The sequence below is a fragment of the Anguilla anguilla genome, chromosome 13 (genome assembly GCF_013347855.1).
Source record: "Anguilla anguilla isolate fAngAng1 chromosome 13, fAngAng1.pri, whole genome shotgun sequence".
NCBI lineage: Eukaryota > Metazoa > Chordata > Actinopteri > Anguilliformes > Anguillidae > Anguilla > Anguilla anguilla.
The window spans coordinates 36,150,313-36,174,341 of NC_049213.1; the positions used below are offsets into that span (position 1 = coordinate 36,150,313).

At 48.1% G+C, this 24,029-nt stretch overlaps 1 protein-coding gene across 2 annotated transcripts in view; it reads right to left on the bottom strand.

Moving 5' to 3' along the window:
• Positions 1–215: 215 nt before the first annotated feature.
• cntn2 (contactin 2) overlaps positions 216–24,029 on the bottom strand; it is a 38,224-nt gene continuing 14,410 nt past the window's right edge. For both annotated transcript variants that reach the window (XM_035389574.1, XM_035389573.1), the window contains 21 exons: positions 22,206–22,347; positions 19,385–19,560; positions 18,368–18,463; positions 17,578–17,790; positions 17,121–17,223; positions 16,465–16,646; positions 15,569–15,705; positions 13,967–14,096; positions 13,299–13,449; positions 12,485–12,612; positions 11,934–12,109; positions 11,005–11,125; positions 10,570–10,728; positions 9,928–10,077; positions 9,199–9,269; positions 8,724–8,958; positions 7,946–8,061; positions 5,553–5,739; positions 4,323–4,435; positions 1,648–1,816; positions 216–435 (listed from right to left, as the gene is read on the bottom strand). In XM_035389574.1, coding sequence (XP_035245465.1) covers positions 329–435; positions 1,648–1,816; positions 4,323–4,435; positions 5,553–5,739; positions 7,946–8,061; positions 8,724–8,958; positions 9,199–9,269; positions 9,928–10,077; positions 10,570–10,728; positions 11,005–11,125; positions 11,934–12,109; positions 12,485–12,612; positions 13,299–13,449; positions 13,967–14,096; positions 15,569–15,705; positions 16,465–16,646; positions 17,121–17,223; positions 17,578–17,790; positions 18,368–18,463; positions 19,385–19,560; positions 22,206–22,347 — 3,062 coding nt within the window. In that variant the 3' untranslated portion in view covers positions 216–328. The remainder of the gene's footprint in view (positions 436–1,647; positions 1,817–4,322; positions 4,436–5,552; positions 5,740–7,945; positions 8,062–8,723; positions 8,959–9,198; positions 9,270–9,927; positions 10,078–10,569; positions 10,729–11,004; positions 11,126–11,933; positions 12,110–12,484; positions 12,613–13,298; positions 13,450–13,966; positions 14,097–15,568; positions 15,706–16,464; positions 16,647–17,120; positions 17,224–17,577; positions 17,791–18,367; positions 18,464–19,384; positions 19,561–22,205; positions 22,348–24,029) is intronic.

The window sequence follows — 24,029 nt, forward strand, 5'->3', positions numbered from 1 at the left end:
GGCATGTTTCAATGAAGATGATGTCAAATCACAATCATACAGTCTGTGTCTGTTTTTCTCAGTCTGAACAATACGAGCATACATTTCTCCCGTCTTACAAAATGTTCTGTTTCATATAAAAAGAATAAAATGACATAGTTGTCCTTTTTATCACCCGTTTAACCTAACTTCCCACACCCCGCCCCCCCCCCCCCCCCCTCCCAAATCCCCCACCCCTTACTAACAACCCCTGCCCCCTACATCAAAAATCACCAAAGTGGAATAAGTGAGTTGGATCCAACAAATAGGCTTAGAGCTTGAAGCAGAGTCACCTTTGGGTTGGTGGAAGTTAGAGTTCCAGTAAACCAATGAGAGTGAGCAATGCTGCAGCGGTAAGGAGAACTGACTTATGGGAGCAGAGGATCTTGGCTGAATTCTGAACCATCATTCCAGTTCCTGGAGGAGAGACAAAATCATACTTAGGGTAGGGAACACATATCCAGTGGACACATATATTGAACGTACCATGCAAATACTCAGGTTGCGTTCGATAGGCAAATATCATATTAATCAGATGAACTTTACATTTTTATTATTATTAGATTTAGTAATATAATATATGCTGTACAGCATCATACACTTAATCCATGAGGATATGGAGCCGAGTTTTCAAATGATCAATTGTTTGGCCCCACTATCAGAATAAAAAGAAGTTGTTGGGTGTATTAGGTTTTTAGGGTCCTTTGCAAAGTGAAGTATGTGTTTGTTGTTTCCAAATTCTAGATTACACAGCTACCCTAATGGTTCATTCTCCCATCGAACCCCCCTAGGCGATGTTTACGACCTTACAGCTTGTGTAAATGTAGTATTGTTTATCTACTAAAAAAAACTAATCAAAAGCACCTTCTCCCAAGGTTGTAGAGAATTACATTTTGTGTAAACAAGCTGTCATCTAAAATGACTGAACGCTACAAAGAGTGACCTTGGTTCTGTTTCTGTTTTTAAAAATCAAAGCCAGATTTCCATTCACTATTTGCGGGTGGGGGGGGGGGGGGGTGCGGGGGGGGGGGGGGGGGGGGAACAGCCACATCAGCTCGAGGGCCTGCTATCTCACAAAAAAAAAAAAAAAAAAAGTTGAACTCTGAGTAATTGCTCTTTGGTAAAACCGCGAGTCGCACAGCCTCAGTGCATTAATTACCCTAAAGTCCAATTAAAGCGGAGCATTAATTTACTCCTCAGCTGTATCCCCGCAGTGCAGAACTAATTAGTCAGATTAAACCCCAAATTTACCATTTAATTACCCTTTCACTCGCGCTGTCCGCTAATCCGTTCAGCTCCCGGGTTCCATTTTAAAAGGCACGCAGGGCGCTAGCTACGAGGAAGTAAAAAGCTAGTTTGCTTTCGACACCCAGTGACAGAAACCTGCCTTGTGAGGGCCGTTAAACTCGTTAATGATCAATCTATCCAATTTAGCTAAAAAAAAAGAAACCTGCGATGTTCAAAACGCACGACGGATAGAAGCAGAAAGCGTCGAAAATACGAAAGCATGCTACACCTCGATACGAGCTACCGATGTCGGAATCTGAGGACGGGCCTCCAGATCATAGGCTAAATATCCGCTAAATTCCCCCCTAAATTCCCCCCGCGCCCCCGTCCTGGTCCCCTCACCTGAATCCCGGGAGACGATCGTTTCGTGTGCCGCCCCGTCGCCCCCCTCCCCCCAGGAACGGATCTCCAGCACGACGTAGCCGTCGTCCTTGGGCAGGGGCAGGCTGACGGAGGTCTGGTCCTTCTCCAAAACCTTCAGCGCGGACAGGCCCTCGTGCTTGTACAGCACCTTTTTTCACGGGACAGAGCGGAGGCCGGTCACGAAGGAACAGAAGATGTCAGGAGAGCAAGAAAGGGACAAACAAAACAAAAAAACGGTCACTGTCCACTTCTAACTTAACCCATTTAAGTCCACGGCCAACTAAAGTTGCCAAAGTCTCTACCACTTTTTTTTCCATCTGTGAATATTTTTTGGATGACTATAGATGCTTTAAATAGAAATCTCTGGGAAAAGATCTGGGCATTAATGGGTTAAGCGTGGTTCAGCTTAACTTCCCTGGTGGGACAGTGATGCTGTGCCCATATTCTACGTACTTGACCTGAGTCGCTTCAGTAAATATACAGCTCTACAGTGTTAAACGAAAGCTATGTGAAAACAAAACAAACCAAATCAGGCAAATAAATAGTGTGCTATAAGCTTTGTGCAGTGTAGATAACCCAGCATGCCAAGTTTGCCCAAGCTGATGAGTAAACAGATGCTAAACGTTTGCTTGTATAGTCAGCGAGTTTTGGTTTCCATGTGTTCAGTTTTTTTTTTTTTTAAACACACACATAAACAACTATAATCCTCACTCAGCCTCAGAAATAAGATTAGATTTAAAAAAAAATTAATTCACATGTTTAATCATGGCTATATACCCTGAGTTACACCAGGTACAAAAACCACCATCAACCATGCGTCCTACGTGATACCATCACACGCATGTCGCTGCAAGCGCATATCTTGCAGCAATATTAGACACGCCACAAAGCAATCTACAATATTACACACCGCAAAAGCAATCACACATGACAAACTAATTTGGCTCACGTTGACAGTTCTGCTGATTAAAGTACAACGTTTGCAGCAGGAGCCGGGCCGCTTCAGCTATTTCATCAGAGAGTATTCTCAAAGGCAACAGACGTATGATGTTTATCATCAGATGGTTCCCTGGATTATGGTTCTCAAAATCCAGTCTTGGATGGCGATGGTGATATCTGCTGCTTTTTCATGTGTATCAGCAACAGTGACTGATTTCAGTCATTGATTGGCTAAAGAATCCACACATCTTGTTCTCAAGGCCTTGATTGGCTATTGACTGAAAAAGAACCTGCAGACACCTCTCACCGAAGGATCCAAGATCACTGATGATATTACAAGATTATCATCTTGAGAAGATATAATACAGTACAGAAATTGGTCACTTGAATCACTAAATTAAAATGTTTTTATGATACTCATATTTCCTTCCCTTTTGGATAAGATAGTATCTTTAATCTGCCATGTCCCTCTAAATATAATAATACACAACATAGAGCAATTTTACCCAACAGCTTGCAATTTTCATTGCAAGTTATGCCATAATACTCAAGCAGCACTCAAACACAAAACACATATTTTTGTTTTGTGTTACATTTTTGGGAAGCACATCTAACGTGAGACATATTTGGGCTTAGTAAAGAGTAGATTCCTTTAACCAGTCATATTTCATATGTGCACACGTTAAGAAAGACATGGACTAATCAGATACTGTACTTGGTATCCAGTCAAATCCAGCTATTAGTCTGCAGTATAATGTACATGCGTTTTTGTAGATGCACACTTACACTACATGGCCAAAAGTATGCGGACACCTGACATCCAACATACAACATCTCATCAAAAATTATGGGCATTAATATGGAGTTGGTCCACCCTTTGCTGCTATAACAACCTCCACTCTCCTGGGAAGGCTTTATACTAAATGTTGGAGCATTACTGCAGGGAGTTGCTTCCATTCAGCCAGAAGAGCATTAGTAAGGTTGGGCACTGATTGGGAAATTAGGCCTGGCTTGCAGTTGGCTTTCCAATTAATCCCAAAGGTGTTAGATGGGGTTAAGGTCAGAACTGTGAAGGTCATTCAACTTCTTCCACACCGTTCTCGACAAAAACATTTCTATGTAGGACCTCACAGTGTGCCCAGGGGTACTGTCAGGCTGAAACAGGAAAGGGCTTTCCCCAAACCTTCGTGCAAACACAGAATCATCTAGAATATTATTGTATGCTGTAACACTGAGATTTTCATTTACTGGAACTAAGGGGCCTAGTCCAAAACCATGAAAAATTTCCAGAGACCAAGGAGTGTCCAGATACTTTTGGTCATACAGTGTATGTGTGCCTGAACACACACACTCACACTCACACTCACACACAGACCCACCCACCCACCCACTCACTTACTCACTCACTCACTCTTACACCCTCCCACCCACCCACCCACCCGCTCGCTCGCTCGCTCGCTCGCCCGCCCGCCCGCTCGCTCACTCACTCACTCACTCACTCACTCACTCTTCCACCCACTCACTCACTCTTCCACCCACCCACTCACTCTTCCACCCACCCACTCACTCACTCACTCACTCATTCTTCCACCCACCCACTCACTCACTCACTCACTCTTCCACCCACCCACTCACTCGCTCGCTCGCTCGCTCGCTCGCTCGCTCACTCACTCACTCACTCACTCACTCACTCACTCACTCACTCACTCACTCACCTTGTAGCCCAGGACAGCAGACTCATTCTTAAGGGCTTTGACGCGATCCCACCTCACCGTTACCCACGATCCATCAGTCTTCCATGACACATTTCCTGGGGGCCGGCTTGGGGCTGTGTGCAAGGAGGATCATCATCACAGGTCGCTCATTCATCACAAAATCACAACTGGCAAAAAATCAATTATCCCGATCCAAAAATCAATGCACATATGCCCAAACTACTCTGACCTGTCTTTTCACTAATTATCATTTATAAATGATAAACTCTGACAGAGGCCAGAGATACAACTGTGCTCCCAGGAGCCTGAAGAGTATCTGTAAGGGGGAACCATTTGACAATGTTCAGGCTCTTGAGGGACTTCCTATACGATCACTGTCCTGATCATCGGACACAAGGCCATAACTGGAGTATAACACATAACAAGAACGAGCAACTTCAGCTAGTTTAATACGAGACAAGCTGGTTTACTCTGAGACAAAATGGAGTATCATCTTATGTTTGACTGCAGGGATACTGCATGCGGCAGAGAACTCTTTAATCTCACGCTCAACAACGTCACTGTGATATCGTTAACGATAACATTGATGTCACCTGGCAGGGAGCCAATGAAAAAGCTCTGAAGTAGTGCGGACGAAACAGCGAGCCGCCTTTCCAGCGGAGATACGGTATCAGTGATTTGTGGAATCTGTTTACACCCAAACCCTCCGCCCCCGCCTCCCATGCCCTGTCCTTGCCCCCACCTGCCCTGGCATCCTCTGCCCCCTCCCCCACCAGCCATGCCCTGCCCCCTTTCCCTACCTCCCCTGATGCCCCCCCACCCCCGCCTCCCCTGACACCCCCTCGCCCCAGCTTCCCCCCGCCCCCCAGCCCCCTCCACTTCGCCTGCAGTGGCCACACCTTCCCTCACCCCACCCCCCCCAGGCCCCTCCACTTTCCCTGCCCCCCATGCCCCCACCCCCGCCTCCCCAGCCCCCCCCCTCCACCTCCCCTGACGCCCCCTTGCCCCAGCCTCCCCTGCCCCCCCCCCCACCTTCCCTATCCTGGCCACACCTTCCCTCACCCCCCCCACCCCCACCCCCTGCTCCCCCCCCCCGCCCCTCCACCTGCCCTGCCCCTCAAGCCCCCACCCCTGCCCCCTGCCCCTCCGCCCCTCCACCTCCCCTGCCCCTCCCCTGCCCCCCCCCCCCCCCTGCCCCCCCCCCCCCCACCCCAGTGCCAGGTCTCTTACGGGGCTTCTTGGTGGTCACGGTGGCGTGGGGGGAGGGGGGCCCGGTGCCGGCGCTGTTGTAGGCCAGGACGGTCACATGGTACAGGGTGCTGGGCCTCAGGCCGGTCACGCGCGCCGTCGTCTCCAGTCCCGCCGTCCGCACGCGGTCCGCCGCGGCCTGCTTGTGCGGCTGCCGCCAGTACCGGATCTGAAATGCACACGCACACCATGGCATTCTGGGAAGGTGTTTTGCTGAGGTCATCGGATCTGCACTGTTAAGGCTGGACAGGGTGTTTTGCTAAGGTCATCAGGTCTGCAGTGTTAAGGCTGGACAGGGTATTTCTCTAAGGGCATCAGGTCTGCAGTGTTAAGGCTGGACAGGGTGTTTCTCTAAGGTCACCAGGTCTGCAGTGTTAAGGCTGGACAGGGTGTTTTGCTGAGGTCATCAGGCCTGCAGTGTTAAGGCTGGACAGGGTGTTTTCCTGAGGTCATCAGGTCTGCAGTGTTAAGGCTGGACAGGGTGCTTTGCTAAGGGCATCAGGTCTGCAGTGTTAAGGCTGGACAGGCGCATTGTTCTGAAAAAACAACTAATTGTACTCTTGGGTAAAACGTAAAATAAAAAAAACAAATAAATAAAAATGATAATAATAAATACGTAATATGGCCACACTATCTCTTCTTTAATTTTTTTAAATAATCTGTAATGAAGCTGTTATCCTCCCTCAACATTTGAAATAAATTACACAACATAAAATGTACAGAACTCACTTTTATCATGAATATAATTATATTGCTCATACACAAAAACATATTACTGATGTCCAATTTCCGTTTTCCACATAATGCAGTAATTGTGCATGTTTAAAAACATTTTTATAATAAGGCAGAATGAAAATAAGCAACTGATATATTTTTCAATGCAAAGCCAACCTTACGCTTAAAAACAGGCACATACTTACAGGGAGTTAATGCCACATTGAGCTAATAAATAATTATGTGCTTGTTATCTGACCTTTCTGATTTTATGTTTTTGGCAAACCCACCAGTCTGGACTTCGCCCACCCCCCCACCCCCCCCAGTTATCGGCTGAATTCCGTTTTATCAACCTATGCCAATGGTACAAAAGTTCTTGGGTGAACAGGACACCATTGTGTCGCAGGTTATGGTACTAGTCTGTGCTATCTCCCTCTATGAAACGAAAACATGCTGATGGAGAACATTTTAGTACACTTCGGACGGCACGCAGAACCATTAATAAATTAATAAATCAGCAGATTAGACAGCTGCTTTTCCACGGGCGGGGGGGGGGGGGGGGGGGGAGTTGAAGCGGTTGCTTGCAAGCACAACCTCAGCATTGTTTTCTACATATAAGATTGCAAAAATAAGTGCAACGATTAGACCAGAGAATTTTTTTCCCCCCAAACATTTATCCGCCAAGTATTCAACTAACACAAATTAATACGAGGTAAAGTGCGCCCCCCCCCCACCCATGGGGACACGATAGACTGACTCAATGGGGGTGAAACTGCAGCCAATGAAAAGCTCAACTGACACTAGGGGTACAAAATGTAGGCCAGTAGGTATTTGGGGCCTTCGCTGTAGGAGCTCTGCTGACCTCATAGCTCAACTGACACTAGGGGTACAAAATGGAGGCCAGTAGGTATTTGGGGCCTTCGCTGTAGGAGGTCTGCTGACCTCATAGCTCAACTGACACTCGGGGAGCAAAATGGAGGCCAGTAGGTATTTGGGGCCTTCGCTGTAGGAGGTCTGCTGACCTCATAGCTCAACTGACACTAGGGGTACAAAATGGAGGCCAGTAGGTATTTGGGGCCTTCGCTGTAGGAGCTCTGCTGACCTCATAGCTCAACTGACACTAGGGGAGCAAAATGGAGGCCAGTAGGTATTTGGGGCCTTTGCTGAAGGAGCTCTGCTGACCTCATAGCTCAACTGACACTAGGGGAGCAAAATGGAGGCCAGTAGGTATTCGGGGCCTTCGCTGTAGGAGCTCTGCCGACCTCATAGCTCAACTGACACTCGGGAGCAAAATGGAGGCCAGTAGGTATTTGGGGCCTTCGCTGTAGGAGCTCTTCTGACCTCATAGCTCAACTGACACTAGGGGTACAAAATGGAGGCCAGTAGGTATTTGGGGCCTTCGCTGTAGGAGGTCTGCTGACCTCATAGCTCAACTGACACTCGGGGAGCAAAATGGAGGCCAGTAGGTATTTGGGGCCTTCGCTGTAGGAGGTCTGCTGACCTCATAGCTCAACTGACACTAGGGGTACAAAATGGAGGCCAGTAGGTATTTGGGGCCTTCGCCGAAGGAGCTCTGCTGACCTCATAGCTCAACTGACACTAGGGGAGCAAAATGGAGGCCAGTAGGTATTTGGGACCTTCGGTGTAGGAGCTCTGCTGACCTCATAGCCACGGAGGACGCCATTGGCAGTCAGGTGAGGCACGGCATCCCACGACACCGCGATTTCGAAGGCCGTCAGCGCGGTGGCGTTGACCTTCCGGGGGGAGATGGTCGGCTCTGTGGGGAGGGGGGAGGTGGGAAGGCAGGGGGAGGGGAGGGGGGAGGTGTGAAGGCAGGGGGAGGGGAGGGGGGGGATTATGGTGAGCAGTAGAATGGAGCATGAGGCCATTGACACATTTTTCAAAAAAATAAATGTCAGCCAAACATGCCAGGTTCAGGTACAGAAGCCCCTCTGTACAGTCATGCCTCCTCCAGTCTAGCTGACTCACTCCTCCATGGGAGATACTGCCCTCTAGTGGGGTAGTTGGAAACACCCATAGGAGAGCTCTGCTAGAGGTATTCATTGCTATTATAACACATTTAGGTTTCTCAGCTTCCTCAGACAGCAGACTAGCCCCTCCTGACCTCTGCTGCCCTTACCCACAAATCATTGCTCTCCTAACCCATAGGCTACTGCTCTCGTTACCCACAAGCCACTGCTCCCCTTACCCACAAGCCACTGCTCCCCTTACCCACAAGTCACTGCTCTTTACTCACAAACCACTGCTCCCATTACCCACAAGCCACTGCGACCCTCACCCACAAGCCACTGCTCCCCTTACCCACAAGTCACTGCTCTCCTTACCCACAAGCTATTGCTACCCTTACCCACAAGCCACTGCTCCCATTATCCACAAGCCACCGCTCCAATTACCCAGCAGCCACCGCTCGCAACCCACCTTCCTCGGCAGAGTGAACCAAGGCCACCTGGCTGAAAGGCCCCTCCCCTTTCTTGTTGTAGGCCTTGATCTTGACCTCAAAGGGGCAGTAAGGGGACAGGCTCTCATTTCGGTAAACGAAGCGCGTGGACTCAACGTGGGGCACCTTCTCCACCATCCAGGTGGGAGAGTTTTTCTTGCGGAAGGCCAGGATATAACCGAAACCATCTCCGTTCTGGTACTCGCGAGCCATTGGCTGGAGAGACACAGAGAGCACAGCTACCCGTAAGACCTGAGACATCACATCAAGGGCTGGCATTGTGCATGAACACACACACACACACACACACGCACGCAAACACACACACACACACACACACACAGATACACAGACACACATGCGCACACACACGCAGACACACACACACATGCACGCACACAGGAACACACACATACACACGCACACACAGACACACGCATAAACATACACACTCACTGTCCAGGTGATGATGAGCTCGTGTCGATCTCCTCCTCCTCCACCGAGCCCATTGGGGGCCACTGAGGGGGCTGTGGGTCCACACATAAAACCCAAAACCACAAATGCACAGGTTATTTCCACATCGTACATCATTCACATCATTCAGTCTCCCAAAATGGCTGAGCTCACAAAAACAGCAAAACTGCATAGAAGCGACACTGCCCATACGTCCAATAAGCTCCTCCTGTGTTTCGCCATGCTATTCTATGCAATGCTATGCTATGCTGTTACTATGGTATGCTACTATGTGCTACATTGTGCTGTGATGTGCTACATTATTCTGTGATGCGCTATGCTATGCTACACTGTGTTGTTTGGAAATGGACAGGGTCCTCACAAGGCCAGGTAGAAACCAGTGCTGTTGTGCTGATCTGCTTGGCCTGTGCGGGCGACCTGTGAGTGCACAGGGTCCTCACAAGGCCGGGTGCACACTAGTGCTGTTGCACTGACCTGCTTGGCCTGTGCGGGCGACCTGTGAGTGCACAGGGTCCTCACAAGGCCAGATGCACACTAGTGCTGTTGCACTGACCTGCTTGGCCTGTGCGGGCGACCTGTGAGTGCACAGGGTCCTCACAAGGCCGGGTGCACACTAGTGCTGTTGCACTGACCTGCTTGGCCTGTGCGGGCGACCTGTGAGTGCACAGGGTCCTCACAAGGCCAGGTGCACACTAGTGCGGTTGCACTGACCTGCTTGCCCTGTGCGGGCGACCTGCGAGGGCATGCTGGGCTCCCCGCTGCCCAGGATGTTGCTGGCGATGACCTGGAACTCGTAGTCCATCCAGGGCGAGAGACCAATCACGCGGGCCGACTCCGCGTTCCCCTCGATATTAGGAGGATCTGTGGGGGGGAGGGGGGTCAAAACATGTCATTAACTCCTCACCCCCCTATACTCCTCCCATTACTCCCCATCCTAGCACAATCTCAAATCCAACAAAGAACATGCATCTTTTATGGCTAAAATCTTTTATTATTTTTTTACCCTGTCTTGGTTTACACTAGAAACTGTGTACAGTGATAAAGGGGTTCTTAAAGAATGGTTTATTAAAACCACCAAGCTAATCTGTGATCATAAAAAATCACCAATTAGGCACAGAGGCCCATTAATAACCAATATATTTAATGTTAATCTAACAAACAACAATATCAATTGTGACAACAGAAAAATACCACTAGATAGATATCCAGGCTTTACACAGCTATGCCTATAACATTGCCTAAATTTATGGATGTCCAATCACAGACTAACTGCTGTATGATTACTCTCCAAAATGTGGACTAACATATCCGTCCCTAACACTGACGTCGCCGTCTTTAAGCTCTGAGGCCCACCTGTTCTCATCTGTTTCCAGGGACCAGCCAATGGCGACCGGCCCATTATGATGTACCTCCCGATTGGACTGTGGTTGTCATAGCCCCGACTCCATCGCAGCTCCACAGCCGTCTCATTCACATCCTTAACAGCTACGCCCCCTGGTGGTCCAGGAGGACCTGAAATAGAGGAAAAGTATGTTACTAACATACTCGCTACTTTAGTGCACATGGACTTCCAGGACGACACAATTGACTCTTTTATAAAGATATAACAATAAATAACAATAAATTAAGTAACTAGTTGAGCCAGTATTATTTTACTCAGAATATATCAGAAAATCATGCGTTCTTTAAACATGTTTTCTCAATTGATGACTAAGCAGGAATGGACAAACATAGTTAGCTTTAAGGGGGGGGGGAAATAGATTTTTATTGCCCCTGCCCCCCCTTTACCTCTGACTACGAGTTTGGCGGAAGCAGAGGCGCTGTCCACCACCGTCTGGGCCGCGCAGACGTATGTCCCAGCATGCATCAGCTGCGCATTGACAATCAGCAGGTCCCCAATGGTCTCTTTCTGAGGGGGAGGAGCCAAATCATCACATGGCGGAATGCAGGGGTTTACTGGGACAGTGTAGTTAAGTCAGGGCTGCCCAGACCCTGCTCCTGGAGATCTACTGTCCTGTAGCTTTTCACTTCAACCCTAATCTGGTACATCTGATTCTACTAATTAGCAGCTCAATGAGATCTCTTGCTGTTGAATGAGCTGTGCTTTGTTTGGGTTGGAGTGAAAACCTACAGGACGGTAGATCTCTAGCTGTTGAATGAGGTGTGCTTTGTTAGGGTCGGAGTGAAAACCTACAGGACGGTCGATCTCTAGCTGTTGAATGAGGTGTGCTTTGTTAGGGTTGGAGTGAAAACCTACAGGACGGTAGATCTCTAGCTGTTGAATGAGGTGTGCTTTGTTAGGGTTGGAGTGAAAACCTACAGGACGGTAGATCTCTAGCTGTTGAATGAGCTGTGCTTTGTTTGGGTTGGAGTGAAAACCTACAGGACGGTAGATCTCCAGCTGTTGAATGAGGTGTGCTTTGTTAGGGTTGGAGTGAAAACCTACAGGACGGTAGATCTCTAGCTGTTGAATGAGGAGTGTATTGTTAGGGTTGCAGTGAAAGCCTATAAGGATGGAAGATATCCAGGAACTGGTTTGGGCTGCCCTGAGTCATGGGATGTACCCAACCATCAATCTTTCGGTGTTCGGTGTTGTCTCTGTACAGTAGCTATACCAACTGTTGGTAGCTTTGAAACAGTAATTCTCTTGCTCTAGCAGCTGTAGGAAGACGATTGCCGTGGTTGCCGTTTCCGTGGAGACGGCGACGGTAACTCACGGTCTCTGCGCGATGGTAGTGCTCGTTGGTGTCTTCCAGGTCCAGCAGGACCCCGTTCAAGGACCAGGTGAAGGTCAGGTCCATCGTGGGGTCATGTGACGCGTGGCACTGCAGAGTCACAGACTCGCCCTGGTTGATGTCAGCGTTGGAGGGTGCCAGCGTGATCTTGGTGGCATCTGGAAGGAAAGTAAAAGAGGTTTGTTCTCTCCATTTAACCTCAAGTCCAGTTTAAATGTACTGTATTTGTGCAAGTAGAACAAAAATGCCTATAGTATTATTGGGCCTCATTCACAAAACATGTGTAGGATCACATTCGTAAACTGTGCAAGAACATTTCCAAGAACATTTCGGTATTCATAATTTTTTTTCTTGTCTGTATTTGTTGTTTCCTTATGCTAATCACATGAACAGGATTGGATGTAAAATTGACAGGTTGATGTTCATTCAGGATCTGAGCAGTGGCTAACAGAATGAATGTGAACTCTAATGTGACTGATGAGCCTGTTTAGGCAGCAGGAACGACCAGACCCATGCTAAAAGCTGAGCTTTACCTCTCACAGAGAGGTGGCCGGTGCTGTTGGCCTTGCCCAGGTAGTTTTCGGCGAAGCAGGTGTACTTCCCCTCGTCTGCCCGGCTGATGTTGGTGATCAAGAGGTTCCCGTCCGGCGTGACCGTCACCCTGCGCAACGGCAAACCAGAGATCACGCGTAACTCCCTCTCCCCCACTGCCACGCCAGGTCGATGCCCGTAAGTAGCCATGGAGCATCTGGCAGTGTTTCATCCACGCGCAGAAGGGGAGAGACAGAACATGGAAGCACCCCTTCGATTCATTCCATTCCATTTCACTCCATTCCATTTCATTTTATTCTTGTCCTGCAGTGGATGCCGAGGCTGAAGTGCTCTTCATTGCATTCCATTTGCATTTAAGCCCTCAGGTATTCTACTAAAGCAATTCTGATCAGGTACCTTGCTAAAGGTACTGGAACTCCAGCTGGGAACTGAAGTCACAACGAGCCCAGGTTCCAAACCATTAATTTTAAACCATTGTTTATTTTATTTAACCAAGGTAGTGAGATTAAGAGTGACATCTGTTGCAAGTGAGCCCTGAGTCTTTGGGCTGTGGGAGAAGACCCACAGAAACATGGGAAGATGGTTGAAATGCCGCACAGAGAGGATCCGGGTGGCCGGGACTTGAACCCAGAACCTCCGCCTTACAAGGCAACATTTCTGACCATGCATGGCAGCTACGATTGGCTTTGATTGGCTTTGATTGGCTGCGATTGGCAGGGATTAGCCACGATTGGCTGCGATTGGCCGTGATTGGCCGCGATGCGGACGCCTGCAGGGCTGCTGGGCCAGCCTCACCTGCTGTTGTTGGTGAGCAGCTCGGTCCCGCGGCTCCAGAAGAGCGTGGGTTTGGGCGCGGCTCTGGGCCTGCACTGCATCAGCACCTGGCCACCGCGCGCTGCCGGGACCAGCCTCCGCACCGGGTTCAGCCGAAAATCCGGAGACTGGACTGGGGCCGGCGACAGAGGGGTCCGGGCCCGGGATAGGGGGGGCGGGAGGGGGAGGGGAGAGAGGGACGGAGCGGAAACAGAGCACAGGACAGAGTGAGCGCAAGGCAGGGGGAAGGAGGGGCGGATCTCAAAGCACTACAGGTCAGCCCGAACGCCGACCAGGAAAACCAGGGCAAAAACACAACAGGCGTCACACAGGCTGGCAGGAAGAGGAAAAGGAGAGACAGCACAAATGTGTGAGACACAGGTGTGAGAAGACAAGGAAGAATTAGAACACAAACAACAGAATTAGTATTTAACCGTTAGGATTCAGGAAGCTTAATCTGGTGATGTAGGGTAGAAAGTAGTTTGAGGGTTTCAGTGCTTTAATCAGACTAAGTCTCATGTCTCTCTGTTTTTTTTGCCCAATTTTCTTTTGCATTTCCACTGTAAAGTGTCTTAAAACAGGCAATCTGTCTCAGCTGTGCAGTTATATTAATCTAATCGGAGTACTTCATCTGACCCCTGACCTCTCACCTTGCACCCTCAGCTCTGCGTTGGAGTAGATGGTGCCGTGCTTGTTCTCGGCCACGCACTGGTACATCCCAGAATCCTCCAGGGCCAGGTTGCTGATCTTGAGCTGGCCGCCGTCGATCTCCACTCGATCCTGACAGAGAGAGCAAGGAAGCTGAGCATGCAATGCACGAGGCAAACTCATAAACGTGTGACGTCCGTTCAGGGTTGTGATACATTGTAGGACAAACCCCATTCTGGACGTCAAAAGCAAAGTTAAACTACATCATATTGCGATTCGTTTTTAGACATTATTTATTTAACGTTTTTTTACCAAGTGCCTTTTGATCTGACGGTACAGTGCCTGCTTAGGTTCCCTCGGCAACTAAGAATAAGGATCTAGCCAACAAAAGAGGAAACAGAGCAGCTTTAGCAATCTAACTATGTCACCAGGTCAGCCAGAGGAGGATGGGCTCCCCCTCTGAAGCCGGGTTCCTGTCCAAATTTCTTCCCATGAGAGTTTTTTCTCACCGCCGCTTGAGTGTTTTTCTTTCTAACAGGATTTTTATTTTTTTTTTTAACCTCAAATGCTCGCTTTTTGGCGGGTTCAGGCCTGGTTTGTATATTCTTTTTTCGTCTGCAAATCACCTTTGTGACGGTGTCTCTGTAAAAAGCACTAGGCAAATTAAACTTAATTGAATTGAGCCCTCTTGCCCGCTGTTACCCTTTATAGAGCTCTCAATTGTAAAGTAACACCGCATTAAAGTTTTCAGTGGCAGAAACACATTTAAATAATTACAATGTAGACGTAGAAGACTAATTAAAGTCTTTGAGGTAAAGATTGCCATATGCGACGGTATCCACTAATGGCTCATACCGTAAGTGCATAATTACCTTCCATCGCTCTAACGTGCCCACAGTTCCAAAAAAAAATTGTCTTTACGAGAAACATTGGACAATATCAGATTTCGCTCTGGGTTCAGTACAGGGAACTAGACATTGGGCGCACGTCTGAACTGAAGTGCGAACAGACGAAGAGCCGACGCCAGTGAAAGCCGAGTTACTTCGAGATGAGTATGAAAAGCATCTGTACCTTCTTGGTGACGCTACGTTTTAAATCCTAATTGTTCCTGAGAGAAACACAGTGCTCTCCACTGCTGCTGTTACACTGGATAAGAGTGTCTTACAACTGACTGCGATGCAATCCAATGCAATGCAATGTAACATAACGTAGTGTAATGTAACAGAATGTAACATAACAGGACGTAACGTAACATAGTGTAGTGCGTAATGGCGCCAGCCGGCAAGGTTTCCAACGGTGTGGGCGGGTTTTCCCATGGTGTGGGCGGGGTTTTCCCGCGTTGTGGGCGGGTTTTCCCATGGTGTGGGTGGGGTTTTCCCATGGTGTGGGTGGGTTTTCCCACTGTGTGGGGGGGTTTTCTCTCATGGTGTGGGTGGGGTTTTCCCATGGTGTGGGCGGGGTTTCCCGTGGTGTGGGCGGGGTTTTCCCACAGTGTGGGCGGGTTTTCCCGCGGTGTGGGCGTGGTTTTCCCGCGGTGTGGGCGGGGTTTTCCCGCGGTGTGGGCGGGGTTTTCCCGCAGTGCGTCGGCATGGTTTCCCGCGTACCTGGGAGGCGAGCGGCTGGCCGTTGCGCAGCCAGCGGACGGACGGCCTGGGCTTCCCAGCAGCCATGCAGCTCCAGCGCAGCTGTGCGCTGATCTCCACCTCCGAGTCGCTCATCACCTGCAGCCACTCCGGCTGGGCTGCGGGGACACGGTCGCCACGGTTACCTTACCGCCACCGCTACCTTACCGCCACTGCTACCTTTCCCTGACCGCTACCTTACCGCCACCCCGCTATCATTTTTCACTGTGCGCAACACTTTCAGGAACAGCTTTCCATCCTGACATCAGGGCACTGTGTCGACATTTGCTTCAGTTTCAACACGTTACATTTACATTTTTGGTTATGCTTTTTAAAAACAACAAACTAGTAAATCAGTCGGGACAGGTTGTAGCAACTGCAGGAGTAGCTCCATGAACAGAATAGAATCAAAATATACGATTCCCAACACGTTCGGAAATAAATAATAAAGGTTGCTAAAGGTCATTGAGAGGCCCTCAGAGTAATTTCCTGTTTTTCAAGCATCATCACTTTCAAATTTGGTGACTGATGAGGAGGAACATTAATGATTATTTTCAAAGACTCAATACTATCTCGGCAACACTGAATATTAACACTTATTTCGGCTCGTTTATATACATTCCACGAAACATAATTTCGATGATGGTTACTGGGACATCAATTTCCCTATACGGCCTCAGTACCAGCCTCCACTGAACAGCGAAATTGAGTTCCAGTGAGAGTCGGCCGAGTAAAAGGAAGTAGGTGCGCGGATTCACCACAAGCAGCGCGATGGCCGCACAGTTTATCCCCCAAAAAAAGGGCATTATCACAAGACCATGTAACGGCGGGTGAACCAGCCTCTCGGTTTCGGCGCCCTCTTGTGGTCGGAGGCGTACCTTGCACGTTGATCCGGCCCTGGTGGGTGTCGCGGCCCTCCGAGTTGCGGGCCTCGCACTCGTAGGTCCCCTCGTCCTCGAACCCCAGGTCGGGCAGCACCAGAACCAGCCCGTCGTTGCTGGTGGTGGCCTTCGAGGGCAGCGCGCCGTCCACTTTCCTCCAGCGGATGTCTGGCACGGGACTTGCGGAGAGAGCGAAGGGGGAGGGGAGAGGGGGGTCGGTCTTGTGAGGTGAGGACGGGCGAGGGTTACGCCCGTTTTCGGGACTGCAGCCCAGGCCAGGCGCTTCCCATTACAGATTTCCAGAACGGTAACTTTAGAAATGCTGATGACCTCAGTTAGCCTGACTGCGAGTGCGAAGGCTCGCTTGCTATCAACATCAGATATTTAATGGGCATAATCTTTAATGTTCACTGACAAAGTTAATGTGTTTACACGCCATGGATCAAAACGTCCTGTAAAAATTTTGCTCTGGGACAAAAACTGCAGGGTGCCTTGTAAGTATTAATGGGTCGTGCGATGCCCTTTAAAATCCGATAAAAACCCGAGGTTCTGCATTGCCTTATTTCAGAAGCTCAGAGGGAAAGCCTGGCTTCCTCACACTGTATGTATGTCAGGGCAAGAGGCTTTGCAGAAGCACGAGGCGTCAGACTCACTTTCCGTAAGCGAAGCACTCCAGCTGCGTGCCGTGCCCAGCCAAAGCATAGGTGTCTGAGGGGAACCTCACTTTGATGTTGGGAGAAGACTTCCTCGGGTTGGCTACAGGCACGGGGGAGAGATTAGAGGGGAGATTGGAGATTATGAGGATAAGCAGCATCACACAGCTAGAGTTGCCAGATTTAGAATTTATCAAGAGCGAACAACCAGGAGGGGGGTATGTCAGCTGACTGGAGGTGTGGGATAGCTGTTGGAACAGATCACAAACCGGGGGGGGTGGATATATGTATATTTGTATATATGTCTTTTTTTCTTTTTTACTTATCAGAGTTATTAACATTACCAGTGTCTGCATTAGTATTGCTCCCGGGTTTAGTACAGATATGTGTCAATAATGGGTTCAGTTAAGGGTCAGTGTATCAGTGTAGATTTAAATTAAAAAAAAACATTACAAACCGTCAGGCTGCACGGTGAGCTGATTGGCTGTGCTGAAGACACTCTTGGTGTTGAAAGCCATTTGACTGGTGGTGAAGCAGGAGTAGTTTCCTGAGTCGCTGGCCTCTGCCTTGGCCAGGTACAGGTTCCCCGTCACCTGGGAAACAAACTTGCGGCCCTTCTCCGACTTGACGAATTTCGGGAATTCGTTGATGAACCAGCGGTAGGACAGAGCTGAAGGAAAAAAAGAAGACTGAGAACATTCACAGCAGTGGCTCCCGACCCAGGTCCTGGAGATCTTCCATCTTGTCAACTCTAAATTGGCACACCTGATTCTGCTAATTAGCAGCTCAACGAGATCGCTAGCTGTTGAACGAGGTGTGCTTTGTTAGGTTTAGAGTGAAGCTCTGCAGGAACAGGGTTGGTGTTATGTGCTCCTAGTTATTTCTTCAATATAACTGAATTTTGTTGTCATTTCCTCTGTCATGTCAGTGGGTTTTGTGTCGCGTGTAATTTTCTTTTTCTTTAGAGGCTGCGGCGTTTCTTGGATGTAAATCCTTGAATTGATTCCCAGCAACTACCTGCTAATTCACATATCCTAATATCCTAATATCCTTGTTCACATATCATAATATGTTTCATTTATCCAAGAAACGTATTATAAGTTAATAACTTAAAATACTTAAACTTTTTATTTTTTCTGCCAGGTCACAGGTGCACATATGGAGGTACCAGGGTAAACATACAGGATTCCAGAGTGACAGGGCCTTCTTCAGGTACCTGGCGTGACAGGTGAGGTGGAGGTGCGTACCTGGGTAGTGCGGAGGTGGCTGGCAGGTAAGTGTGACTCCTGCTCCTTCATACACGGTCTGTGGGCTCCTCACGTCTGGGGAGAATTCCTGGAGGTCTAAAGAAAAATGAGTTCAGGTATAACAACACTTCCCCTTCATGGGGCAAAGCCAAACACACCCTCACCTGTATCCCAAACGCAGTCACGTCAGGTTCAAAACGAAGATGGGTCACCTTGATTTTTAGGTTATAAGCAAGGCTATTAATCTCTTGAATAGCCTTTTTTACCTGGATTTTCTGAAGCTAAATGCAAGTGTTTTTTTATTTTCCATTATAACTTTTTTGAGATGGGTTTTCACTCTCCAACTATTATGCGCTGCTGTATCTGAATTTATAATAGATTATACTTGATAATCATGCAAAATGACAATTAGTAATAGGAAGGACTGAGAAATGGGACTTGAACAGTGCCAAAGGATTGGTTTTGTGATTATTAAGCTCAAATCAAAAAATACAAAAAATGACAGCACAGGACTAGGTGTGAGTGTGTAGCAGCACAAAACTTTCTCTTCAATAAAAAGCAAAAATAAATTAGAAGTTGCAATTCTAATAAGCCTGTCAGGAGCAAGTCACCGTATCCTGCAGCTAACTGGAACACTAGAAAGAACCCAACTTCTTCTAACGATACAAGCAGCAATAAAACTGCTGAACTGATGCTTAAGCACACAGCTGCAATTTTCTTCATGGTAATTTCTACCAGCTTTGTGAAAAAATAAATAAAATAATTAAAATAAATATTCCACTGCTGCTACGGAGTTAGAGCTTGTTTTAAAAAAAAAAAAAAAACTGACATCCAGTTTTATGGCATCTAGTTATTGTGCAGAACATATTTCACCCAAATGAATGGATAAAAATGAATGACCTCAACAATAATAATTCAAATGTACGTATATAAAAAAATATATTTTTTTATAAATCAAAGGGACCCATCAGGCACTTGTGGCAAAAGGGACCCCCTGTCTCCCCCGAATGCACTCACAGCCGAATTTGAGGTTGGCGGCCCGGCTGACGATGGTGCCGCAGCGGTTGGTGGCGAGGCACTGGTAGGACCCCCCATCCCGGGCACTCAGGGGCTGGCTGATCACCAGGTTCCCCGCCACCAGGCTGTACCGCGGGTCCCCCTCGACCAGCACGTCCGTGCCGTTCACCCTCCACCTGCAGGGGGAGCCAAAGAGCGCAGAGTCGGGCTGCAGCTGACCTCGGTAACGTCAGGTCAAACATCAGGGAGCGTGAGAGGACAGTCAAAGAACTTGCTGTTGTTCTGGTTGTTGTTGTTGTTGTTGAAGTTGAATGTTGGCAGCCATTATGGCCCTCAACAACAACAACACAGGTACAGAACGACAGCTAAAACAAAGTGACACCTGCAGCAACACCAGCCTTTTTAAGTTTGGAGCTGTTTAAATGGGAGTTGAAAGTAATGCTGCAATTTACGGTTGTCATAAATCCAAAAAAAAAATGGGCAGCGACGTCACCTTCCACTAAATTTAAGCAGGCGATACTATGAAAGGTTTACGAATGGAGTTAACGCTATGCAAATTAGGAGAAAAAAGGGGAGGTTCTGATTTATTGATATTTATTTCTGTCGCCTCGCCCATCAAGGATTGTTATGAAGGGGGAAAAAAAGGGGCTGGGATTTAAGAAGCATATCCCCATATATGTCAGCTCAGTGTCCTCAGTGCCCCCCCCCCCCCCCCCCCCCCCCCCCCAGGTGTGCTGTAGCTTGAGTGTCTGTCGGAGGACGGAGTGTGGCGCAGTGGGTAAGGAACTGCGCTTGTAACCGAAAGGTCGCAGGTTCGAATCCCGGGTAAGGACACTGCCGTTGTACCCTTGAGCAAGGTACTTAACCTGCATTGCTTCAGTATATATCCAGCTGTATAAATGGATACAATGTAAAGTGCTAAGTAAAAGTTGTGTAAGTCGCTCTGGATAAGAGCGTCTGCTAAATGCCTATAATGTAATGTAATGTAATGTTGAGATGAGCTGCTGCTGTGGACGTGAGGAGGAGGAGGATTAAGCACATCTGGCTCCCTTGTGCACTAAAAGGAAAAGGATCTATACAGTGTAAAACCAGACATCTTACATCACCCTGGACAGATGAGGTCATGTCAAAAAAAATCAATAACCATAATGTCATTGTGGGCATATTGTAGGAATGAAACATACACAATACACCAGGGGTAGACACATCCTAGTTCATATTATATGAGGGTGGAAGCGTAATATAGTGGAAATTTGGGGATCTCAACTCAAAGGATGTGCCTTTGATTCTCTGTTGGGGATACTGTAATTGTACCCTTGAGCAAGGTACTCAGTCTGAACTGCTTCAGGAAATATCCAGCTGTATAAATGGATTGTAAACAAAACTGTACAGCTAACATCTGCTAAATAGTGTAATGTAGCCACTTCAAACCAGTGTAATAATAATAATAATAATAATAATAATAATAAGCATCATCTTCATCATCATTATTTGTATTGCACCTTATACAAAAAAACTGCCCAAAGTGCTTTAAGAATAAAATAAATAAATATACGAATGAATAAATAAACAAATAACAAGTTAATTGGTTTTCAGCGTACGTCCAGAATGTTCCGTCGCTGGCATTATGTTGGCATAATACCCATCGGCAGGGTGTTATGAGCACGAGAACGAAAAGCTGCCCCGGGTGCTTCTGTCGTGATTGACAGGTGGAACGCCAAGCCGGCTGGCTTCGGATGACCTAAGCCTGCCTTCTGGCTGGCACCTATTAGCAGAGTATTAGCGGTGCGTGTTGGTGCTGAGCACATCTGTGCCTTAGAAGCCAATCAAAGGGACCTTAAAAAAAAAATCAATTATGAAAGGCACAGGAAATGTGAAATTAAGAGTACTGTAGTTAAACGATCTCTCTTTCTTTCTAGTCTTTCCAGTCTCAGTCAATGATGTGGCGGCTGCGTTTTGAACCAACTGCCGCCGTTGGTTCATAACGATGTTATGAAACTTCACGTGCAAAACACCCACGCTTATTTACATGCATGTGGGTTAGGGGTGGGGCCAGCCTGTCACACATACTGGTGTGAGGCAAGATGAGAGATGAAAGGTACGATACATTTCAATGTCAACTTGACTCTGACTAAGATATGCGTACTATTTGTACTAACGCAAACGATGCGCACCGTTGCTTGTCCACATTCATTAAACAATGTTTATTTGTGAATGAGGCCTAAGTCAGTGTGTTTGGGTGCTCAGGGGCGCCCCCCCATGGCTGCTCATAAGGGTGCCCCGCCCCCACGACACCCCTGCTAATTCCTTCTCTGATGTAGGTACGCTAGTACGTACTGTGTGTACGCGAGGACTTTTACATTACCTGTGTGCTTCCGTACATTACCTACACACTTCCGTACATTACCTGTGTGCTTCCGTACATTACCTACACACTTCCGTACATTACCTGTGTGCTTCCGTACATTACCTACACACTTCCGTACATTACCTGTGTGCTTCTTTGGTACATTACCTGTGTGCTTCCGTACATTACCTACACACTTCCGTACATTACCTGTGTGCTTCTTTGGTACATTACCTGTGTGCTTCCGTACATTACCTACACACTTCCGTACATTACCTGTGTGCTTCCGTACATTACCTACACACTTCCGTACATTACCTGTGTGCTTCTTTGGTACATTACCTGTGTGCTTCCGTACATTACCTACACACTTCCGTACATTACCTGTGTGCTTCTTTGGTACATTACCTGTGTGCTTCCGTACATTACCTACACACTTCCGTACATTACCTATGTGCTTCTTTGGTACATTACCTGTACGTGGTGGCAGGGCTGGCTCTGGCCTGGCAGGTCAAGGTGACCTTCTCCTCGGGGAGGCCTTCCGGGAAGACCAGGCTGGAGGGCTGCTCCTCGAACACGGGGCCGCTGTCATGGCCGGCCACGCACACCTCGCCAGCTGCAAGCGCGGAAACGGAGAACTCTGGGTAAAATTCCCAGCCTGCCCTAACATTCACTGCGATTCATTAGCGCGCGGCTCCAGCTGTTCTGGGCCGTCCTGAAGGTCAGACGATCACACAGCCGGTCCCACACGACAGATAACAGCTTTCTGCTTTCAAAATCACTCCTGGGGGCTGCGGACACATCCCTACACGCCGAACCCGGACGAACGCCTCCAGTTTACCGCTCGCACGGGGCAGGTAGGAGCCGTAAATGGTTTTCATTGCAAACTGGATAAATTGAGATGTAAATGTTTCGGACTTTTGTATTTATACATTTACTACAGAGCTAAACGGGAGCTCACATCCTGCGGATGGCGTATAATTGAATTCCGGGGCACTTCGGATCAGTGCTAGGCAGGGGCCATGAATCACAGTTCAGATTCATACATAACGTGGATACATTCCGAGAAGCCGGTGACCCATGGCAACGGTTTAGACTCCAGAAACATAAGATAAAAAAAAGATGCAGCCAGCATAAATGCGCATTTGGGTGAGAACGACTGACTCTCTTATGGGGCGGATAAATAAAATTAAATAAAAACAAAAATGAGGGAATATTTTGCGGCCGCCTCTGTGCCCTGCCACAGTTCCGTTGTTCAGCTAGAGAGAGAGGCACAGCTGAAACACTTCATGCGATCATGCGCACATCTTTGTGGAAAAGCACCAGGAAAATAAAAAAACGGGCCGCACTGTATTCACGAGGGGCCCTCTCCTGCCAGGGCCAATGTTGCTGTTGTTAATTGGATCTGTTGTGAGAAATGTGTCTTGAGGAGGACCAGGGGGGCCGTGGGGGGGTGTGGGGGGATGGGGGTGGGAGGGGTGTTAGAGGACAGACACTCCCCTGGTGTGCACAGAACTCAGGCCTTTAATTTTAAATGGAGCTTGAGCTGTGGGGTAAGCATGGGGGGCAGGAATGCTGGATTTATTTCTGGTGGGGTTGGGGGTTGGGGTGGAAGTGTAGTATAGTGGGTAAGGAGCTGGTCTTGTAACCTAAAGGTCACAGGTTCGATTCCCAGGTAGGACACTGCCGTCCTACCCTTGAGCAAGGTACCTAACTCGCATTGCTTCAGCATATATCCAGCTGTATAAATGGATGCAATGGAAATGCTGTATAAAAATGTTGTGTAAGTCGTTCTGGATAAGCGTGTCTGCTAAATGCCTGCAATGTAATGGGGGTCCCCTTTTGAATCTGGGACAGAGAGAAACCTGGGAAAAGGAAGAGGAGAATCTCCAGCACAGTTCCTCAAGGTCTTTCCTCGGCTAGGATTACACAACTGCGCAGAGACATGTTTACGGTCGCTGGTAATGGGATTCCAGCCCTGAGCACGAAAAGTCTTTCTAGACACAGCGCATCTCTGGCGCTGAATATAAATCATCTCAGTTTATGTTCAGCGCTGCATACGAGTATACTTCTCATTGGGCAGGGATTGCTGTAAAGCAAAGCATTTATTTTATCTGCCTTGCCCCACAATGTAAAGAGATATAATATTTATGAGTAGGCACGACAGATGGGCAGGGCAGTGGATAACACTGCTGCTGCATTAGAACTCCAGGGACCCTAGTTGGAACCTTTCAGGTCTGAATGTTTCCTACAAATACATGTTGTGGTGCGAGGTGTTCCCCTTGGGTGGTTACGTGC